The 22,277-nt window shown below is 45.4% G+C and overlaps 1 protein-coding gene across 4 annotated transcripts in view; it reads left to right on the forward strand.

The window, feature by feature from the left end:
• Nucleotides 1-22,277, forward strand: part of NLRC5 (NLR family CARD domain containing 5) — a 49,982-nt gene that overhangs the window by 3,839 nt on the left and 23,866 nt on the right. For 3 of the 4 annotated variants that reach the window (XM_080410917.1, XM_080410915.1, XM_080410916.1), the window contains exons 2-20: nt 410-710; nt 3,392-3,454; nt 5,336-5,401; nt 6,669-8,418; nt 10,192-10,275; nt 10,633-10,716; nt 10,802-10,885; nt 12,562-12,651; nt 13,523-13,573; nt 14,394-14,459; nt 15,149-15,232; nt 16,217-16,300; nt 16,728-16,817; nt 17,420-17,485; nt 18,518-18,595; nt 19,322-19,405; nt 20,442-20,522; nt 21,755-21,844; nt 21,966-22,013. In XM_080410917.1, coding sequence (XP_080267043.1) covers nt 410-710; nt 3,392-3,454; nt 5,336-5,401; nt 6,669-8,418; nt 10,192-10,275; nt 10,633-10,716; nt 10,802-10,885; nt 12,562-12,651; nt 13,523-13,573; nt 14,394-14,459; nt 15,149-15,232; nt 16,217-16,300; nt 16,728-16,817; nt 17,420-17,485; nt 18,518-18,595; nt 19,322-19,405; nt 20,442-20,522; nt 21,755-21,844; nt 21,966-22,013 — 3,344 coding nt within the window. The other variant, XM_080410918.1, reaches the window with a different exon arrangement.

Genomic DNA, 22,277 nt, shown 5'->3' on the forward strand with positions numbered 1-22,277 from the left:
TCTCCTCTTAGAGTCCCATGCCCCCCAGAGGTCCTGCAGCATGTGAAAGATGCCTGAGGTGTTGTATTTGGCAGATGGCCACTGCAGCTATATAGATGTCAACAGCTTCGCCCTGACTGATGCCAGAGAGAGTGATTCCTGTTGTTTGCTCCTGTCCCTTGCAGTACCACTGCATTAGGGACTGTGCACGGCAAGCACTGTGGTCCTTGCACCACGTAATGGCTGGGCTGGGTTTTACCGCACAGCACTGTGAGAATAAGGCAGGGTAAGAACTTTTGGATTAGACCAAGGGGCAGAAAAGCAGATCAGGTTGTCAAGGGCTCTGCTGGCTGCTCAACAGCAGGGCTGTGTGGTTGAAGAACTCCTGCTCTGATGCCCATTGCTACCCTTTCTGGTTTCATCCCTTTAGCCCCCACTTCAGAATGATGATCTAGACCTGGAAGCAGCTGTAGCAAGTGCCTGCCCCCAGCTAGTGGAGTTCCTCAGTCACCATCCTAACTGGCTGCTCACGACCTCCCGGCGCTTCCTCCCAGAGGTGGACCTGAGTGGCCTGGATGGCATCACTGACCACAAAGAAAAGGTCTCGGTGCTCCTTGACCTGCTGGAGAAGGCTGGCCCTGCCACCTGGAAACAGTTTGCACAGCACCTCTGCATGGATTGTGACCTCCCCCTGGATCTGGAGATCCTGCTCCTAAGTACTGCGGGAGAAGGTAACGGAGATCGGGCCAGCTTCCTCTGACTGTCTCCAAATACTGCCAATGCCTTGCCCCCCCCCAGCCAACAGACCAGTCTAGGCAGTGAGACCACCAGTGCCCTTGCTTGTGCTGTCAGTGCCTCGGCAGTGAGAGGTGGCAGTCATCTCCATTGTGTCCAGGCAGCTACAAGCCTTTTTAACCAAGCCACTTAGTTTAAAAAATGATCTGACTTTCCTTCTGGTTCACCCTGACTGTCTTTCACCATAATCTCTGCGCTAAGATCAGTCCCTTCAAAAATAGTTATTGCCAGCAAACAGCAATAGTTCACGTTTTCAGATGTGCTTTTTCACCACTGCTATGCCTTGCTGGTGTTGGTGGGAACTTTCTTTGCTTTCAATACAAATCAGCCTGATTTGAGGATGGAGGGTTCTGTGGACCTGGTGGGAACCTGCGCAGTCATATCATCTGGATTCCTGAACTGGAAGTGTCCCCCAGGGCAAAGTTACTTTGCCCAGAGAGAAAGTAGTGTTCTTGAGTCTATTTGAAATGTAGGGAAAAATCTGTGCTGTGCTGTAGGGGTTCCCACTTGCTTTTTGTGAGGGTGAAGAGAGAGTGTCATGATAGCTGTGAGAGATAAAACATTGATGCGATAGTAGCTCAGGAGCTTGGCAATAATTTTCCTTAATCAGAAAATTTAGCTTCAGTCCATATTTCCCGGTGAGCAAGTTTATTTTGCCAGGTTTTCTCTTCCAGATTTCTTGAAGGAAGATTTTGAAACTGCTGAAATTCGTTGTGGTATTTTTTTCTTGGAAGTAGAACTTTTGGCTTAGAAATGTAAGTCGAGATAAAAAAAACCCAGACCCCCAGACACAAAAAGCCAAAACCAATAAAAATTGTGTACCCCTTCTCCAATAAAGCTAAGATGAAATTTTTTGATAATTTATTTGAAGAAGAAAAAACCACTTTTTTGTTCTGTGTAGTTTTAATTGCTATTTTTTATTTTCCTGATCCAGAAAGGCAAGAAATACAGAAGTCTTAAAATACATGACAAGAAAACTACTTTCCCTTATCTCTCATTATCAGTTGGGGCAGTAGCTTTAATCTCATGATCTGTAAAGAGCGCAGTCGATATGCTGTGTGTTACGTTGTAGACGTGCACATGCTCTCCTTTATGAAAGCCTGTGGCACCAACTAAGCTGTACCTCTCCCTTACTGGCTTACATTATCTGATTATTAATTCTTCTGCAGGAAAGTCATTACTTGTGTCAGGTGGGTGATGCAGCCTTTGGTAACCAACTGCAGCAGCAGTTACTTTTGCAAAGGTGGAAGCGGGAGAAGACCAGACAAGCAACAGGGAACAAGGACTGATGGGGGCTTTCTCTCAGGACTTCAAAAAAATCAAAAACAGATTTCAGCCTTTTAATGCTGTAGCATATCATAAAAGAAGACATCTCTCAAGGTTTTGGAGTTGGCTTATTCTTGTTTAACAGTAGTATTAACAGTTCGGCATCGCTGATCCTTCTGAAGATTAATTGCTTTTGGTTTTGCTCTAGGGGTGGCTTTCCATTAACCCTGACCCTCTGTGTAGCTGTGTGGTTGCAGGGGCTGTCCCAGCGGTGCAGGTGGGAGTTGGCTTGCAGGAGGATGACAGGGGACCAGACTTTACAGCAGCAAAGCAGTCTTGGGTTAGGCAAGGTTAACTGTTAGATTGCCTTAGCTGGAGTGACTCCTAAGGAAAAGAGTTTCTGTCTGCATGGTGAGTGAGACTGGAGAACTGATGCAGACTAAAACCAGTCCAGGGGGTGGCCCAAGCAGTGCTCAGGCTGTGTAGTGGAGAAATAATGGGATCAAGTCTTCCAGCACCGGAACTGGCTTACTTTGCTTTACATGGCACATGGGCCAGGAGTTGGGATATTCGAGCTGTGGAATGGATTTTGTGTGAGACTGTGGCACAGCAAGTGTGCCCATTTGGAGTCTTATTCTTTGTTGCTTTGTGCTGATGCTAGAGCTAGAAATACCAGCATACTGGCCTGCCCTGCCAGCTGGGAAATGCTGGAAACGACTTAGTTTCCAAAATGAATTAGCGTATGAAGGCTTCCCATCTGATATTGGAGAGCAACGCTTCCATTTTTCGCTCTAAGCATGAGTTTATCTGAACAGAGTGTCCTGGTGGTATGTGGACTCCTGTTTGACCTGAGCAGGATCTCCCTCTGAAGCTCTGTAAACATTGTCCGTGGGGCTGGCTGTGCTGAGTGGGGTTTTATGGCAGCCTGAGCCATGCAGTGGGTCAGGAAGGGCCCTTGACTGTGTCGCCAGTGGTTTCATCACAGAAACGTGATACAAAATCCTTCTTTGCAGAAATGGGGAAGAGTAGGGCTTCCCTTTTTAGCTACAGTATGGTTTTAGATCAGCCAAAGCCATGCATGCTCTGAGTTTGCATGTATCTTAGAGAAGAGTTGTTTCCCTCCTCTCTTGAAAGCATAGGTTAACTGTGGTTTAGAGCAAACTGAAAGCAAAACATCAGATGGGGAGCCTGAAACCTGGCTGTGTTGCATCAGCCCTTATACTGAGTCTTGGTTTGTGCCACTGTGTGTGTTGTGAGCTGCTTGCCCTTTGGCTTTGGCCAGCAGCACCCCAGTTTTCAAAAGCAGGATGCTTGCAGTAACTGTATTTCATTTCCAATTCAACTCCTTTAGGTAACTTAAGCCAGGAGCAAGAAGCATGCAGAGATGTGAGTGCCTGCTCATCTGTGCCAAAAGGTAAGGCTGGAACAGAGCCTGGGGTGCTGTGTTTTTGGAGTTTATCTTCTGTGCCCATGGGCTAGTCAGGGCTACAAGTGTCCCACGTATTGACCACAGTGCTGGCAAGTTGTTGGGAAGCCACTGCAACTTCAGGTTTGATATTCTGTTCTTGGTGCTTTCCAGATGAACCTCCTCTCTTTCATTTTCTCTCCCTGAATTTCAGAAAAGCCTTGTTAGCCCTGATTCTGCCAAGGAACTTGCTCATTTTAGCTTCTCTAGCCAAGGGAATCTCCCACATACTTTGCAAAATCCCCACTTGTTGTGCATTTACTGTGGTTGGCTACTGGTGAGTGGAGGAAGTTGGTCTGATTTTTAAAGGAAGAGCACAAAGGCTATTCGGGAGTTGATTCAGCAGAAACCATTGCAGAGTTATCAGAATCAAAGCTTAAAAGAATGGATAGTAGTAGTTCTAGGGCTTTCTTCGGGGGTGGATTTGGGACCGAGGCCTTCCCACTCAATGCAGATCACGAAATGAGGGAATTGTTTTCAAGGTGCCTCCTCTTCCCCTGGCACTTTGCAGCAGCATCTGTCACCTGGATGTCAGTCAGAAGCCTTTGGTGCAATGTGAAAATACTGAAGGTATGTGCCACCACTGAGCGATGTCCCTCATGTGACAGCTGCTGGAATAACTGCAAGCTGCTGAATTCTGAGTCACCTCCTCAGTCACCAGAAAATGAAACATCAGCCCAGGTCCTCCCCATGGGAACAGCCTCACATCAGAAAGAGAGAGAAAGGGTGTGATTCTGGCATCCAGCTTGGCGAGAGGGTATACGGTGGAGGCAGTGGCAGAGGGAATCCAGATTATCCCAGAAAGCTGCCATCAGTTTCCTGCGTCCTCCTGAAACGTGTGCTCGGGGAGAACGAAGCAGCAGGAAATGAAGCCTTGTGTTCTGCAGGCTGCAGCACAGAGGAGTCACTGAGCCGGCGCCCTGGCCATGCAGAGAGTAAAGTGCAGCCCTTGTCTCCATCAAGCTACTTCTGCATGCTCCTCTGAACCTAGAGTTGCATATACTTTTTTTTTTTTCGCTGTGCTGCCAGTAGGGTCATTTGCTAGGATGCTTTTTGCTGGGCTGTTATGATAGATTTTTGCTGAGGTTCTGGCACACTGTGCCTCTAAGCAAATGAGGGGATTCAGTAAAAGGGTCTGAGCATTGTTTGCTAAACCTGATACATATCTTTCAAAACATGCCTTTTAAAATTAATGTGGTTTCTTGCAAGGATTTTCAAAGCCAGGCTTCCACCAGAAGCTTGTATCTCCCTGTTTCTGATGTCCTGGCTGCTGTTGGCTAAGAATGGTAAGATTTGGATATTAACAGCACTGTGAATTACAAAGTCATATTCCAGTATTAGATAAACATTGAATCCTTGTAGCTGATTGTGTGTCCCAGGGAGGAGGAAGGATCTGCTTGACTTCTTTGAAGAAACGCTCAAGTGGAAAGCAGTAGATCACACTGTGGCAGGCAAGATATATAAATAAACTGAAGTGTTGGAATTAATTGCCTGGAGAAGTTTAGGGATCTCCATTACTGAAGGTCTTTAAACCAGCCCAGACCCCTTGGTCACTCCTGAGAGCTGCAGCATATTGGAGGTGGGACAAGAGGATGGATTAGCCTCATGAGGATCCGTCCAAGCTGTCTTTCTGTAGCTAAATGCAGCTCTGCTTTTAGTTCAACATTTGCAAAATCAGTTCTGTAAACCCAGCTTGAATTTGCAAATAGTTTTGTTTCTCTGATTTTGCCTCTTCCACCCCTCAAATGCTTTGCTGGGGAGTCTTGCCCAGCTTTAATAAGATGTCATTCAGAATGCTCTTTTACATGTTTCTGACTTTGCAATTTTCAGGCTTTGCTCGATGTCGCCATGACCGCAGCTCTGTGAGTGATAAGGATGTTAAACGGCAGCGACTAGGTATGTAGATGTTCCAGAAGCAGAGCAATGGTGTGCTTTCCTCTGAGGGAGGACCTATTTAACTGCTTTGTAGAAACACCCAAGAAATCAACCTCCTCCATTGAGGCAAACTTTCGTTTAGTAGCTGCATAAACTCTTAATGCAACAGGTATAAAATATACAGACAACAGGACCTGGCAAATAACAAAACCCATCCATTTCCATTTCAGAGATACATTAAATCTACCTGAGAAGAAGGGATAGAGATGGCATAGACTAAGAACTCCCTTAAAGTGTGATATCCAGTAAAGCATTCGGTTGCAGGTCATCCCTGTATTTGTTTGCTTTCCTTTAAGCCAGTCAGGAGGCCTACTGACAATTTAAAACCCCTTAAAGGCTCCACAGTTTCTCTGTCTCATAAAAAACTTGTGTGATTTCAGCTCACTCCTAATTTAGAGATGTCATCACTCATCTATTCAGTTACAAAGTTGAGCCAGAGTAATTCCAGGAAAAGACTGGGTACCCTGAGCAGACCTGTGGGCTGTATGAACCCAGTGTCCACATCCTTTCCTTTATCATCTGCCCTTACTTACCCTTTTCTACCTCTGTTTTTAGCCTTGCAATCCCCGCGGTCCAGTGCTGCCCAGTGCCTGGTGGGGGAACACAGAGAGAATGGCAAAGCTAGCAGCTGCAGCTGGGCTGAAGCCAGTTTTTGAATGAAAGTTTGCATAGAGAAAAGTTCATGAGGAGATGCTCACGGGAGGCCAGGTGGTCTTGTCCCTTGGCAAAACTTGGCAAAGGTAACAACAGTGAGGATAGGGTTCTTCAGAAGATGTTCAGTGCCCTTAGTTATCTCCACTGCTCTCTCTTCAGCAGAGAAGGGCTGATACCATCAGCGATCTCAAATTCTTAAGAGCAAAAGCTCTGTCTGTTCCCAGGTGCAAATAGCTGAGCAAGCATGGCACAAGGCCAGCATGGGTGAACAGGGAATTATATGCCTAATACACCAATACCTAATTAACATCTTAAAGAGATTATATGATTTAATATCTATATAAAACTGTTTCACATTTTCCCTGATTTTTCTTCTTCTTTAGCCCCTGTGCAAAACCGGGAAAAACTATGGGTTATTTTCATGTGTTTAGAATTCATCATCTCCACCTAGCCATGTGGAGCAGCCTCTGATAAGGGCCATTGTTTTTTTGCATATAAGAGGTCTTATTTTGGGTCTGTCATGTCTCAGAACTAACTTTTTCACCCTTGTACTCACTCTGTTGTCTTCTATCAGATTCACCTGAAAAATACCGGCACCTCCTCATCAAATCTATCTGCCAGAGATATGGAAGCAGGAGACCAGCAGCAGCGCAGGAACAAACACAGCCACTAGCTTTCAACCAAGCCTTTGTCAACCTTATAATTCAGCAGAGCAAAGCGTTCCGCTTAAAAGAGAAAACAGATAAATCCCGAGAGGATGTGGCAGGTGCCCCTGAACCCGAAGAGCATGTGGATACAGCCATGAAAATGTCCGACCTGTTTTGTAATGTGGTCCCATCGGGCACAACAAAGGTAATCTTTTTGTTTGGTAAACCAGGTACAGGCAAGACCATGCTGATGCACAGGATTTGTCAGAAATGGGCAGAAGGTGCCCTGCCTCAGTTTCTCTTCGCTTTCCTGTTTGAGTTTCGGCAGCTGAATTTATTAAAAACAAAATTCACTTTGAAGGAGTTTTTGTTTGACCTGTTCCTTCAGCCGGAAGACAGTCCTGATGCAGTGTTCCAGTACCTCCTGGAAAATGCCTGGCGTACGCTAATCATCTTTGATGGGCTGGATGAGTTTGCAGCTAACATGGATGTGTCATCCTCTTCTAGGGGAGGCCCAGCTCTTGCCTCCCGTATGTCCATATCTGAGCTCTTTGCAGACCTCTGTCGTGGCAAGCTCCTGCCTGGCTGCACGGTGTTGGTTACTAGCCGACCTAAGAGACTGCCCAACTTCCTATTAAACACAGTAGGTCTGCTAGCAGAAGTTCGGGGATTTGACCATGAGAAGGTTGAGGAATACGTCGGCCACTATTTTCGTCAGCATTCGTTCAAAGAACAAGCCATTGCTCACCTGAAAAACAACACCAAGCTCCTGAGCATGTGCCTCATCCCTGCTCTGTGTAACGTTGTGTGCATCTGTTTGGAGTATTTGCTCCTTAAACACCAGACGAGTGTGGAGCTTCCTCAGACTATGACACAGTTTTATATCAAAATGCTGCTCATCTTCATAAACAAACAGCAGGGAGAGTGTGCAGGTGGTGAGGAGACTCAGCTGAACTGTAACAAGGAGGCCATTTTGGGCCTGTGTGATCTTGCACTGAAAGGCCTGGAAGATAAGAAGCTTGTGTTTTATGTTGGTGATATTCCAGAGCACGTGAAGGAATTTGCTTCCTTACATGGGTTGCTGACTGTCTTCGAGGTGAAGACAAGTGGCGCTTGCCCAGAGGTGGGCTATGCCTTTGTGCACTTGAGCTTGCAGGAGTTTTTTGCAGCACTGTGTCTCATGGTGAGTAAAAGGGTGGACAAGAACTACCTGAAGAAGAAGTTCTCTTTGAAGTCAAAGTGGAATTTAAAGAATGAGGCAAAGACCGAATTCATGGAGAGTTTTCACATCTTCCTCTCAGGCTTGTCATCAAAAGAATGTAGGACATTTCTCATGCTGCTGGCTGAGCAAGATGAAGCTTGGGTGCAGGATAAGCAGGACACGATCCTGCAGTCTCTCAAGAAACTGGCAGCCACTCGTCTGACGGGGCCCAAGGTCATTGAGCTCTGCCACTGCACGTTTGAAACACAAGACCTCAAAGTAGCCCAGCACATTGGGAGCATGCTGAGTGTCAAGTACAGGTTTAAAAACTTCAGACTGACACCTCTGGATGTGGCGGCTTTGGTTTTTGTCATAAACTTGGGCCAGGATTTGAGTGAGTTGGATTTTGCAGGATGTCTTGTGGATGTTGACTGTTTGGAGCTGCTGGCTGGCTGTAAAAACGTAGAGCACTTGAGGTAAACACACTGAGTGCCGTGAGCTGGTGGATGGAGAGGACTAAGGGGTTGGAAGGGCTGGCATAGTATTTCTTTGGAAGGGAGGGAAAGATGATGTGAGAAATTCTAATCTGACCAGTATAACTTCAATACTGAAGAAATTGACGAAATAATTTATGAGGGATTAAAGGATATAAAGGTGATAAATCCATTCTGGCTGTGGTTTTTGGTATGTTGCTTTGTTTTTATTAAAACAATCAAATAACAGGGTAGTTAGTGCGGTAGATGAAACAGAAAATGATAGACATTTCTTGATAACGCAAAGGCAGGGCGAATCCTGCAAGCAAATGAGAAAGCTGTGATCTACGTGAGATCACCATAAACCAGATGAACAGGAGGTGACAGCTGCACTCTCGGGTGCTCTCCATCCGTGCTTTGGTGTAATGCTGAAAGGACTTTTCCAGGAGGATCTCTTGGTATCCTGTTGTGGAACAGGTCTCATCCTGTATTTCCGTGAATGACTTGGAGGAATATGTGTAGAGTTTGCTAATGTGGAGAAGATGGGGAGCAGCCAGGGTGAGAATTGCCTTGTCCTGAAGGGAATGATGTTGTTTACTGTGGAGCAGAAACAGATACATGAAAACTGTCATTCCTGGATAGTGATATCATTGTAAAAAGGACAGTAATCAATTGTTCTCTGCCACCATTGAGAAGAGTAGGAATGCTATTTAATTTACTGTTAGAAAAGCTTTCTGATGCTACATCCTAACTCTAAATTGCTAATGCAGGCACAGGGCAGTGCAAGGAGTCCTCTGCTTTCGGAGACCAGATTAGGCAGATGCCTTTGCATTAGGAGAACAGAACAGGGGATTTTTTTTGGGTTCTTCCTCAGCTCATATGCTCTTGAGTCCACGCCTGCTCTCGTTCATGGTCTGCAGGATACTGGCACTCAGAGTACTATCTCTTGGAAGGGTGGGCAAAGGGCAGCGGGACCTCAAGCATTTCTTGTACAGAACCCATCTAAAGGAGCAGCATCACCTCAAGCATATTCCTAATGACTGCGGGCCATGTCTGTCATGCCAGTGCACGTCTGCAGCTTGTTCCCGATCCCTCTGGTTCAGGGGAGGGTGGCATTCGGGCAACAAGGCTGTAAGTGAGTTTCTGCTTGGCCCCCAAACACATGGTGGGAGACGGGCAGCCAAGGTGGTTTGTATCAATACCTCCTGTAATCAAAACATTCTGCAGATGATTCAAAGGAGAGCTTGTGTGCCTGAAAGCTTACCTGTTTGTTTGGTTTTTCCAGCACCACCGGTTCCTTCTATAAAAGAGGTACTTCCCTGAAAAACTTTGTGTCTTATATTTTGGAAAACTCTGGCTACTCTGCCATCCAAATGTAAAGTATCTGGCCTGAAATCAACCCTCTTGTAACTCGTCAGCTCATCACACGGGAGCTGTTAGACACTCTTTGTTTGTATGAGTTTGGTTTGCCCCTGTGTGATCTCCCTTGTCTCCAGGGTCCTGACTGTGGTGGGACATGCGATAGGACTGACTCTTAGCTGTGGTGTCACTGTACCTGCCTCTTGAGGTATTTACAGTTGACGTGCAAGTTTAATTGTTCATTTTTAAAAAAACCCAGATATTTGAAAAGATAAAGATGCTGCAAAAAAGAGCATGATACAATGGCTGTTAAGAAAGAAATTAAATGCTTTTTATAATCATGTTTTAACCTGCTCTGTGTGCTAGCTTATTTTGATTTTTGTTGTGTTTATGCTTTTCCCTTTTCTCACGTTTTAGCTTTCATAGTAGGAGATGTGGCAATGACTTTGCTGCTGCTCTTTCAAAGAGCTTACGAGGAATGGAGAGCCTGAAGAAACTAGAGTAAGTCTTTGCTGTAAGGTCAGAGCCTTCTCTCTTCCTATCTGTCCCGTGTTTCTAGCTTCCAGTTTAATGACACCCACTCACTCAAGGCTGATCTGCTCTGTGCAGCACTGTACAGAGTAATGCAGTGCTATGCAGAGCAGCAGGGATATGTGTGGCTCTGGTTTTATGCTGGCATCAAGTATTGCATTGCCTGCTTGAAAAGGAACATAAAGCTGGTTGCAGGTGGCAGAATCGGGCCACCTCCTCTCTGTGTTGGTGTGCTGGGAGTGCAGTGCAGGAACGTATCTGAGACAGGCTTGCCATGTGCTGCACGGGATCCTTCTGCTTGGTTTGAATCATTCTTTCTTTTTCCAGGTTGACAGGTGGGAGCATCACAGCTGAGGGGATGACTGACTTGATCCAGGCTTCATCACAGTGCCTCCAGCTTGAGGAAATAAAGTGAGTGTGTTGTGGCAGTGACCCTCAAATCAACCACTCCTTCCTTGGGGGCCTGGAATACTAATGAGAATGAATCTGTGTACAGCTTGCAGGACAATTGGATACGGGATCCAGAGGTGAAGAGGGTGATGGACCTGTTTTCCAGAATGGAAAAACTGAAGAAAATAGAGTGAGTAAAGATGGCTTAAACCTATTAAAAATGGTAGCCACTATGAAGCCAAGCATAGCATCAGAAAGCGTTATATCCTCATCAGAGAAGAGTTGCTGGATGTCCCTGTAAGGGGTGACACTTACTCTTAGAGATGCCTGTGGGGGACACGCGGGGCACTAAGCTGAGGCACAGACATTTAAGTGCAAGCAGGGATGTGCTGGAGGCCTGGCTCACTTTGAGATGGACTCAACCTCACAGTTCTTACCCAGGTGTTTTAAAATAATATCAGGAGAGTCCTGACACCACTGACACCTCTCCAGGAATCACAATGCACGTGCTCAACTTGGTGCCTGGCATGACTTTTTCCTCTTCTGCCTCCTCAGCTCTCTTCCCCTTGGTCAGGCTCAGGTTGAGATGCCTCATCTCTGCATAAAAGAGGATGGCTCCATCCCAGTATTCCCAGCCTTCTTGTTAGCCCTCTTCTCCTGTACCCCTTGCAACACTCTTGTAACAGCACAGTGCTGAATGAGAGGGACTGATTTCTAGGAAAATGCCTGACATGGATCTGCATCTTTTTAGGTGGAGAGAACCAGCCTGATTTGTGAAGGGATTTCAAACCTTTGAAAAACTGTCATGGGCAGTTTAAGCAGCAGCAGCAGGCAGAGCAGAGCTGCTGCAAGTGTTGGAGTCTCAGCGTAGTTTGCATTACAGGAGAGGGATAGCCACACAGCTGTGCTGCTCCTGCAAGAAGTCAAAGCCACAGCACTGCCTGCTTACCTGTCAAAAGGGAGTGACTCTGCCTTTAAAGGTCTTCCACATACACCCAGGTGCAAGCAAGTGAATCCAAAAATACCTGCAGTTATTGCTGGATTCCATCCAGGAATTAATTACTGGCTTTGCAGTATGATTAGAAGTGTTTAAAAGCATGGCGGAAAGAGGGGGGAAAGGGGGAGTGTACCTGCTCTTCTGCTTTCCTGGGCTTGCTGTATAACAGCTTGTGGTACATGCCAGCCTGTCCCCAGTGAAGCAGCTTATCATAGGGAAAAGGCAGGAAGCCAGTGCAATTTTTAAGCCTCATTCCTACATGCATTTCTGTTGCACACATACAGTGTTGTCATGGATGATTCCTTTGAAGCTCACAGGAATGGTGCTTTGTGGCCCTGAAAGCCAGCAGGGGATTTGTAGAAGCAAGACCTTACGTTTTGTAGTTAATGAAGTCCAACAAGTAATGAAACAGATTAAACATGCAATTAAAAAATAAATCCTCAGAGGTTGCTAGTATTGTGTCTTCAGGGATGTTTTAAAATGTCAGGGTTTAGACCACACTAGCATGCTGTACTTAAATTGGATTTGTTATAGCAAGAGTTGTAACTGCACTGTGGATCGATTGTGTAATCATACAGGTGTAACGGACATCTACCTAACCCGAAATCAGTTAGTGATTCTTCTGTTGCACATAAAGGACCTATCTCTGATTCTAAATTCGTGGGAGCTCTATCTGGCAGAGAACAACTGTGGTGTGATAATGCTTTTGTTGAGTCCTAAATGCAACATGCTGAAGTTTTGGAGAAATCCCCTGACTAAAAGAAAGTGTGCTTCAGGGCGTTTGGGGCGCACAGCAGAGGGCATTTGTGTAACCAAGTGTGTGCTGTTGGGTCCAGCAGCTGAGGTTGTGTTCTTCCTCATGTTTACAGTCTGAGCAACAATGATCTTTCCTTGAACGCTGTTGTTGTTTTGGCAAAGGAAGTCATCGCATGTCAAAACGCTACTGAACTGCATGTCAGGTACCAATATGTGAGAGCTGTTACAAAAGCCAATATCTTGTTTCTTTAGATGCTGACTTCTTAAATGGACAGTGTTTTACAGCTTAATTGTTGGATAATCAAAGTCAACAAAACCTAATTTTACTCCTTTTTCTTTTCTGTTTGGAATAAAATTTGAATTCAGCATATTGCAGGCTTCCTCTTTGTATTTTTTTAATAGGTCATTTTGTCCTTGGTCTATATTTGATTTGCAGAGTGTAATATTTCTTCTTATAATAGAATTTAAACTTGCTTTTAAGCTCTGCAATATATCAACCTGGAAATTCTTTTACTAGCTAGCATAAATCTGCTATAAATCAGCTAAGTTTGCTGAAAAGGTGTGGATTTAAGTAGTTCTAGCTCTGTTTCTTCAAACTACAGGTTTTGGTGTTTTCAAAGATCCAGGATGACAGAGAAAGGGTACAATTTTTAAATCCTAGCTCTTACGGTTGTCTTATGTTGTAAGTTTAACAGGCCAAATTAAACCTTGGTGTAACTCAAGGGAAGTCAAATTGCATACAGCTTTTTCTTTTTTTTTTTTTTTTTTTTTTTTCTTTTGTGCTGGAATGGAGCTTCTACCGAACCTCTTTCCAACAAACTGAAAAAAACAAAAATATCTCAGCCCAGTCTTCTTAACTGTGTTAGTCTCTTGTCCGTACTGCAGCCCCAGTTCAGCGTGCAGGGTGTCCTGCTCCCTCCAGCCCCATGGCTGCTCTGTGGCAGTGTGCTAGCATGACAGATGTTCAGGCCCTCTAGCATCCAGGCCACAACTTCAGTCCTTACTGAGCACCTCTGCTAAAGAAATGGTATCCTTCCACCTGTCCCCTAACATTGACTTGAATCTCTCTTTCAGGAGGAACACTGTGATTTTATATTTTTCTGGCTCATCTGGGAAAGTTCCACGGTGAGAAACTTACTTGGGGTTGTGCTGTATTCAGTTATGCTTATTCAAACCATCAGCTTGGTGTCACTGTAAACTACCCCAGCAACAGGGGTGGTTGCCTCTGCCCTTGCATCTGGCAGAGCTGGATCCACCGGAGCAAGGAGAGAGGTAACCAAAGTAGCTGGTCTTTGCACAGACCTTCCAGCCACTTCCACAAAGGCAGCACCTTGGTGCCTGTGTAAGCTTGAAGTGCTGTTTTTCTGTTGCAAAACTGCTGAAAAACAGTTGAAAATGAGGATGAATGAAGGAAAAGACTGTTCTTTCTCTGGCTGGATCTTATTTCTCCCTGCTTCTGCATACGTTTGAGGGAAGGGTGGATTTTACCTTAATTAAGAAACTACAAAGCAATCTCTTGTTCCCTGGGAGGGAACTTATCTTGCCCTGTGTTGTGCAGTCCTCGAGGGACCTCACTGCCTGAACAGTCATCTTGTGCTGTTGTAGGCAGCCTGGCACAGATGGATATGTTTGTCCCTTCCTGTGGTGGCACAACCCCACATGGAGGCAAAACATCCTGCATCTTAGTAGTGCCTTTGAATTGGAGCTTGGTTGTCAAGTGGATTCAAATATACAGTGAAATCCCGTGTGGACACCCCGTGTGCTCCCATCTCCTGATGGAGCTCTTCTGGATCTTGAAAATCACTTAACCTTGCATGGTACTGTTGGACAGAACACAGAGCTTGTGGTTTCTTCCAGGAAACCTCCAGAAAATACTAACCAGTGTTCAAGTTGTCAGATATTTGGTGAAGGCATATTAAAGGCCATATATTTTGCTTGTTTGCAGATCTTTGGATTTGAGATGGGAAGAGAATAAGGAACATATAATTCCAACTAGATGTGTGAAGTTATGGTAAGAGAAGGCATTGAAATTCTTGCTGGTGAATGTGATTTTCTGATGACAGGTCCTACAGAAGGACAAGATTAGCAGATGTGTTGGTCCTTAAGGACAGAGGATATTTCCACGTATGAAAAAGTTTGAAATAAAATTGAATCAGTAAATAAAAATAACAATAGAAATTCCTGTCTGGCCCAGCCAGTGGCTTTATTTCTTGTGTGTTGGGCTCTACAGCCCTAGAGAGGCAGAGGTCCCCTGATAATGCCCATCTTGCCCTATGTTCTTATAGCTACCAAAGGCATGAGTTGTATAGTTTTCTTTCTCGCCTGGGCTCCAAAAGAGAGTAGTGGCTTTCACAAAATAGAATTCAGGCTTGTTATCTGAGCATGGTAAAGCAGAGAAATGGCCTTCCCTTATCTGCTTCTCTTTCCCTCACTACTCTGCACAGCGGGAACAATTACACCCGTCCCCTCCCCATGCATGGCGGTCCCAGGCGGCCCTTACACATGGTGTTGCACGTGCACAGTGCCCAAGCGCATCCCTCTGCACTCCTTTTGCAGCACTGGCTACAGAGTAATGTGCCCAGGATTGTGTGGCAGAGCAGAGTTATACCTCCCTCGGTACGGCTGCTCTGTGCCCTCCTTTGGAGAGAGATGCCAGAAATGTCTGGGCCCTCACTGCTCCTTAATGCTTGCTGTTCACAGCTTGCAGGATTGCAGCCTGTCTTCCCAACATGTGAAGGAGATCGTTGCCATTCTCCAGAGCTGCCCCTGTCTCTCTGAAGTGGAGTAAGTGCCTCCTTTCTTTCCTGTTGAGTGGCTGCAGGTGGGTGGTGGGGGACAGGGGATATTACATGTAGAGGGCAGTGAGAGGTGGGGCTTGACCATAAGGAATGGTACCAGCGCTCAGTTATCTCTAGTGGGGCCCTGTTTAGGGATTTTTTGTGAGGTTCAGCAGGAGATGAATGCTGAGCAACCTTCAATTCCTGTGCCAGCTGCAGCCTCTGGCTCCAAGACTGTAACCAGAGATGCCAGTTGCAGAGCAGACCCTGCTTATCAAGCAGTACTGCATGCTGGAGACAGGATGGGGCTGTCCCAGAAGCACAGCTCCTCCAGCCAATCCTCTGAGCCAGTGAAGTGACACAGATTGTTTTTGTGTTGTCCCTTTTGTCTTCTGAAACTATCTAGCTCTATTGGGAGAAATGAGTGGAGGGAGGCAAGATATCCACTTCATAATGTACACGTTGCATTGAGTATCATCCCTACCTTCCCTTATTTGCCTATATATGAGGCCACCTGGATTTGGCTGTAAAGCTCTCATAGCCTGTGTGCCCTGGAAAATGGAGGAATATCTGTTGCAAGACAGTTCAGTCCGGACTGTAACTTGAATTTAGCTACATCTCAAACCCTGTTTTTCTAACTCACTGATTTGAACTGGGATCTGGAGATCTTTGTCATCCAGTGTTTTCTGCCTTCCATTCTTCCTTCCAGGAGGACAGTAAACACTCACTCGTTTTGTTTGTTGGTTTATATTCCCACTTAGGTTTTCTAAAGTGAGATGGGTTTGGGGCTAAGGCGTGAATCATATTGTCCTAGAGATAAAGCTCTTTGTCTGAAGTTGCTTCATGCAGAGATAAGCAGGGAAGATTGATCTGGGACAGAAAACCAGTCCAGGCTAAAAAGCAATTGTAGGAAAGGGAAAGCAAGCAGATTTTGAGGGCTTTGTTGTTTACACTGTTCAAAATAGTCCCCGCTAACTGGAAAATGCCTCAGTTTATCAGGTAACAACCTTGGAGATGAAGGCTGCAGTTACCTGCTGGAAAGCCTCCCCTGGATATCAATTTCAGAGCAGCTGGAGTAAGTGTTGCCTTGTACAAAACCCAGATAACCAAATTGCCCTCTTTTCTTGAGCCTGGCAAGGACCATACAGAGATGCTGAGCAGGTGTCTGGGTGAGGCCTTTTCCTCCTGGATTAGTGCTACAGAAGCAGCTCTGAGTACTCTTAAGGAAGGATGAGACTCAGCCCCCAAGACTGTTCAGGCTGAAGTTAAGTCACTTGCTCAGAGCATCACGCATGGAAACTGGTATAAATGCACCTGAAGTGCTGAAGTACCCTTTCATTAAAACCCCTTCCCCAGGAGGAGTTAGTGGTCCTGTGTGTTTTCGGCCATGCCACTTCTGAAGTGAAAGGGGATCAAGCCTGCAGCATGCTGATGACCGCTTCTGCCAGGGCAGTGCCATGTGGTTTCGGTGACCAGCTAATTGCCTTTTTTGTCTTTCTTAGTCTCAGTCAAAACCGCCTCTCTGTTAACGGCATTTGCAGTCTGTTGAAATCAGTAAATACCTGCCAGACGATGATAGAGGTGCAAGTCAGGTATGTAGGTCTTGACTAATCCCTGAGGTTAATCCTAATATACAAGTCTGAGAATTAAGTTCTGAGGTTTCTGTTGAATCACCTCAGTAGTGGGGCAGGTGAAGAACATGTTCAAAGATGATTACTAACACTGACACTTGGTAATACTGTTGCTGTAAGCTGATTTTATCTGAGCCATCAACCAGAATTTGAGAAGGTACAGAATTGTGTACCCTTTCATGTGCGGGGGTAGTTTCACACTCCTTCCTGCTCTCTGCCCTGGGAAGTTTTGGAGTGTCTCTGTGGAGTCTGAGAACTGGTGACATCTGGAGTAGAGCTGGAAGTTCTCTCCTATTACTTCCCCTTGGAATCCTCCTGGTGTTCAAGTGTAACAATTTTGTCTGCACTTTCTCTAACAGTTTGGAGAAACTAGGTCATCTGATATTGCATAGTTTGATCCAACCAGGATATAAAACTATTGGAGATTATTTTTTGTTGCTTTGGGAGTGTTTGATGTGATTGGTGTCACCAAAGAGTTTTGCAGAGCAAAATCAAGCATTCCTAAAATGAGAAATCCTGTAAATAAGACAAATGTGACACTGATTGATTCTTTCTCTTCACAGCCTTTGTCGTGAGATTGCAGTCCTGAGGTTTTCAGGAGACAGAGAGTTTGCTTCCCATCCTCCCAGGTAGAGTGTGTGCACACAAGTGGTGTTTTCTTAGCATCTCATTTAGTTCTTGCATCCTGTTTCAGTACCAAGGGTAATAATTCATCTCACAGTAGTTCTTTCCCCCTCTCCCCTCAATATAAATGTTGTACTTTCTCCTGGTTTTCTTAACCACTTTTGAAGTTCTCCACTGCCTTCTATAGTGTTTGATCATGTTTTATCTCTCTAGGGAACACTTCAACCCACAGCATCCTAAGCAAAGCAGGCTGTTTAATGTCAGCTGTGCTATCTGATAATAGCGAACAGTAAAACTAACAAGTGAACCCCACACCTCCAAACCACATTCCAAAAAGATTCACAGATCCGTGCACGTTTAAAGCTATCTAGTTCATTCCACTATGCATTCTGGATCATGGTACTCCTAAATCAGAATGAATTTGGAGGTTTATTTTCCCCAGAAAGTTATGGTTAAAGTTGCTTAACAGAGATGTTTTGACTGAGAAATCGTTTTCTGTTGCTCCTGGAGCTGTAGGTTCATTTATTTATGCATTAGTTCTCCATGGACTGAGCCCACTGTAAAATAGCATTTCCCACAATACACCTGCATCCCACTTCTTAGCCAGGGAGAGCAGCAGGGCTGTCATGGGATGCATCCCAGTTGTGCCTACGCTTGAAAGAGAGTGGCAGCCTGAGACACACGATCTGTGACTCCTTTAAGGCACCAGGTGACAATTCTAACTCAGCTATTTTAGAATTTGGGTGTTCCATTTATTTATGAAGTCATTTTTTTTTTACACAGATGTGAACTCTTCACAAAACGTGTTTAGGCAAAAGCTGAATTCTCCATCAAACTGTAGGTTAGATGGGAAAACTGCCTTTTCCCCTTCTTCCCAGTTGCCTGCATGCTCAAGTATTTGGCTAACCACTGAAAGAAAGAAGAGTTTGCTATTGGCAAGATACAGGTGTGGGCTAGAGCCAGGATAGCCCCAGGAACCTGCCAAATTGCTAAAGCAATAAAGTGTTTTACCCTTGTCTGGTTTTTTGGTCACTTAGGAAAGAGCCTGTGTTGTCTGCTGATGGCCAGCGATATGGAGAGGAGAACCAGATGCCTACTACCTCCCCCAAAATAAGGTACCATGGCAATTTTCATTGTATTTCACACACATCCTATCTCTGGATCCTATAGCTGATGTAACCTGCATCTCCAGGTTTGAATAGTGACTCACAAGAGAGCTGGTAAAGGTCCCTTCAGTCAGTCGTTTGTCACTGTGTTCACATTCCCAGCTTGCAGCACTAGGAGCTCTGTGGTTAGCATCTGTGGCCTTCTACAGGAGTGAAAATAGGTTGTGGTTTGTGTATCTCAGCCACAGAACTGGCATGGTGATTGTACAGTTACTGCTACATCAGCTCCCATCATGTGGGAGCTGGCGGTGACAAGACCTTGTGATGCTGGGGGGGGTTCTCTACTGATACTGGAGGAATGCATCCTGAGCTGGACCTCTGTTCAGATGCATGTCAGATCTTGCTCTTACTCCAGCACAGTCCACCTGTCTGTTTTGTAGGCTGCAGTGAAGAAGGAAGAAGTGTGTAAAGCCTGCTAACCAGGACCTTGGGGCTCTGGTCCTTTGTTGTGTCTCAAGTTTACTTTGTCTTTTTATTCTCTGTTTGCAGGCAAGAGCTGAAAGTACAGGTTATCAGTTGTTGCAGATGAAAACCAAAGAAAAGCAAGATATTTAAAGGGTTTTTTTAATTTAATTACTGTCTTTTCATTTCTTCTCTGTTTTTCTGAAGGATTGAAGTTTACAATCTTGTTTGCAGTCCTTCAGACCTGGCCTACTGATTTCTCTTTCCCTCTAGACTGACAGACAGTCATTTTCAAGCCAGTGACCTGGAGAAGTTGTGTGCAGTCCTGAAAGAATGTAGCAGCATCTCTGAGCTGGAGTAAGTCCTTCTTAACTCTTACGGTCTCTATCTGCAGTTCTTTGGGATGTGGAAGAAATGCCACTTGTTTGTTCTGCAATGTTATACGGAGAATGGGGTAGAGATGTAGCCTTCTGAAAGGCGTAGCTTCACATGGGCTAATATCCTTCGCCAAGGAGACATACGGTTCTAGTGCTCTTTTAGGGCAAAGGTTACAGGATATAAAGTCTAGAGAGGCACCGTTTGATCGCTTCGCCTGACTTCAGGTATTACAAAAGCTGTAAAACCTCGTCCTGCCATTTTTGTCTTTGGGTCATTTGGGAGCAAAGCTGCAGAGGCTGAGGAATCCCATCCAAATCAAGGGTGGGAGCCTGCGTTTTTGCTGGTGACCCCACATATGGTGTACAAGGACCATCAGCACCAAAGCACTTTCTCCTGTTAGCGCTGCGTGTGGGGAGACATTCTGTTTGCTAACACCAAGAGGTGAGCAGGCCGAGCCCAGATGGAAAGGCTAGCCAACACCCCCCGGCATCTAGGTTTTGAGGACAGAACATGGGCCAGCACAAGCATGTAGTATATGGACCACCACCTGAGGGCTGGCTATTCCTTAGGCCTGGCAGCCTGTGGAAAGATTTTTAGGCTTTGCTCTTCTTAAGCAATCGTGTTCCTTGATCTCACGTGGGCCACAGCCCACTGCAGTCCTTAGGCTCTAATATCAGAGCCTAATATCCTTTTCCAAGACTAACCCGTGGCTCCTCCGTAGGGCCTGTCCAGGTTGATAATTTCTGAGATTAATTCTGCATTAAAAGGCACTGTCAGTCCAGGGGAGTCTCTTGGTGGACACGAGAAAAGGATGAGCTTTGACCTAAGTTTTTGGCTGTCTTGCAACGGTTAATTCCAGCCTCTGGCTTTAGTCGTCAGTGGTGAAGGGCAGTGTGTGTGTTGTTTTGATTAGGGTGCCCATGTTCTGCTTTCAGAGCTCTTGTTACAAAGAGCTGATTGTGCCTATTGGTTGGTTTTTTTCTATTAAAATTAAATGCCTTTCTTTCAATCCTAGCCTATCACGTAATCATCTGGGAGATGAAGGTTTGCAGATGTTACAGTTCCTCCCAAATTTGAAAATGTTAAGTTCTCTCAAGTGAGTAGCTCCTGTTTCTCCTTACTCGTGGATGTTTTTTTATGGGAGTATTGATTGTGGAAGCACAGTCCACATTTGGGAAGGGCTCTTCAGAATCAAATGCAGTTATATTCAGTATCTATTGAGGGTAGATCCCCACCTCTAGTCCAGAACAGCTTGACTCCACTTGAAGCTTGATTCAGATCAGTGCCCGAGAGCCTCTGTACTCAGTCCTCCATGAAGGAGACGGGAGTTCTGGTGTGCAGCCGTGGCACCTGGTTTCTAAAACAGGCTGAGCTCTTTAGCGGGCCACTGAATTTTTCCTTTCCTGGTTCCTCAACACGAGGGAGAGCAGTCCTTCCTCTCCTGGGGTGGGCACCTTTGGACGATAAACGCTGGGGAGCTCCAGTTTCAGCAGCAGAGCCTGCATTCAGCTGCAGTGGTGGTGATGTTTATCTGCGTGTTTTCCCTGACATTCCCGTTGCAAGTGCACTGGACAGAACTGTGGCTTAAGGAGTATAGCACCATTCTGCTTTATTGAAAGAGATATTTATTGTTCCTGTTTGATTAATTGAACTGTTCTCAAGCCAAGACCATTCCAGTTACTAAGAGTCTACACCCTCTTGTCATGTCGGTGCAATGAAACACGCTGCTGTTACTTCTCTGGTTTTTTTTTCCCCAGCGTCAAGCACACTGCCCACGGTCACACTAGATACTGTGATAGACCCAACAGACCTGACCATGACCTTAATTAGCGTGGGTTTGTACTGCCATGACTGCAGTTACAGCTAAAGAGTTGGTTTTGCTTTTCATTGGTGTCTTGAAATACAAGGAATTCCATTTAACCATAAGAAAAACTTGTGTGGGAAGGAAGCTCCATCACTGGAACAGATTGCCCAGAGAGTTTGTGGTTTCTCCATCTTTGGAGATGGTAAAACCCCAGCTGGACACTGTCCTGGGCGGTCTGCTCTAGCCTAACCCTCCTCTAAACAAGGGAGTTTAAACAGATAATCTCCAGAGGTCCATTCCAGCCTCGTTATTCTGTGATTCTGTGAGCTCTAAAAGTGAGTGACAAATTTTAAAATATGCTGGGGTGAGTTGTGTTTGCAAAACTGTAGCTGGAAACACAGGCAGAAGGTGGCAAAGAAGCAGTCTCTGAGAGTGTTGCACAGCGATGGCTGTTATCAGGTGGTGCAGTGTAAATTGCTAGTAGTTTTGCTTGCAGCAGCTGATTTCATCTCTTCTTCCTGTAGGCTTAATGACAACCAGATCTCCCTGAACTCTGTGTTTTTCTTAGCACAGTCCTTATCTACACTGGAACACGTTAAAACAATGAACTTCAGGTATGACTCATACTTTTCCTATTTGTTTGCTATTTAAAACCTCAAAGTGTGGTTTTTGAGGAGTGATACAGGAGTGTGTGTCTTCAAACTCCACCCTAAATATGCTCTTTTCTGGTTACAGCTTAGGACACACACAGGTGGTTCATCTAACCTTTTGGGAAAGAATCAGGTAAAATCATACCCGCTCATCTGTCTAAGCCTTCCAGAATCCTCCTTATGAAATCTTAAACAGGTGGTGATGTGTCAGTCCCTGAGGTGTGCCAATTAAAGAGCCATTTGGCTCCAAATCCAGCCAGGGTGGTGGAAGCAGGGTGAGCTGTTTCGTGGTCTAGTGGAAGGTGTTCCTGCTCATGGTAGGGGGTTTGGACCTAGGTGATCTTTAAGGTCCCTTCCAAACCAAACCATTCTATGATTCTGTGATTGATTCTTAGGG

This window comes from Falco punctatus (genome assembly GCF_963210335.1).
Source record: "Falco punctatus genome assembly, chromosome: 14".
In the NCBI taxonomy this organism is placed as follows: Eukaryota; Metazoa; Chordata; class Aves; order Falconiformes; family Falconidae; genus Falco; species Falco punctatus.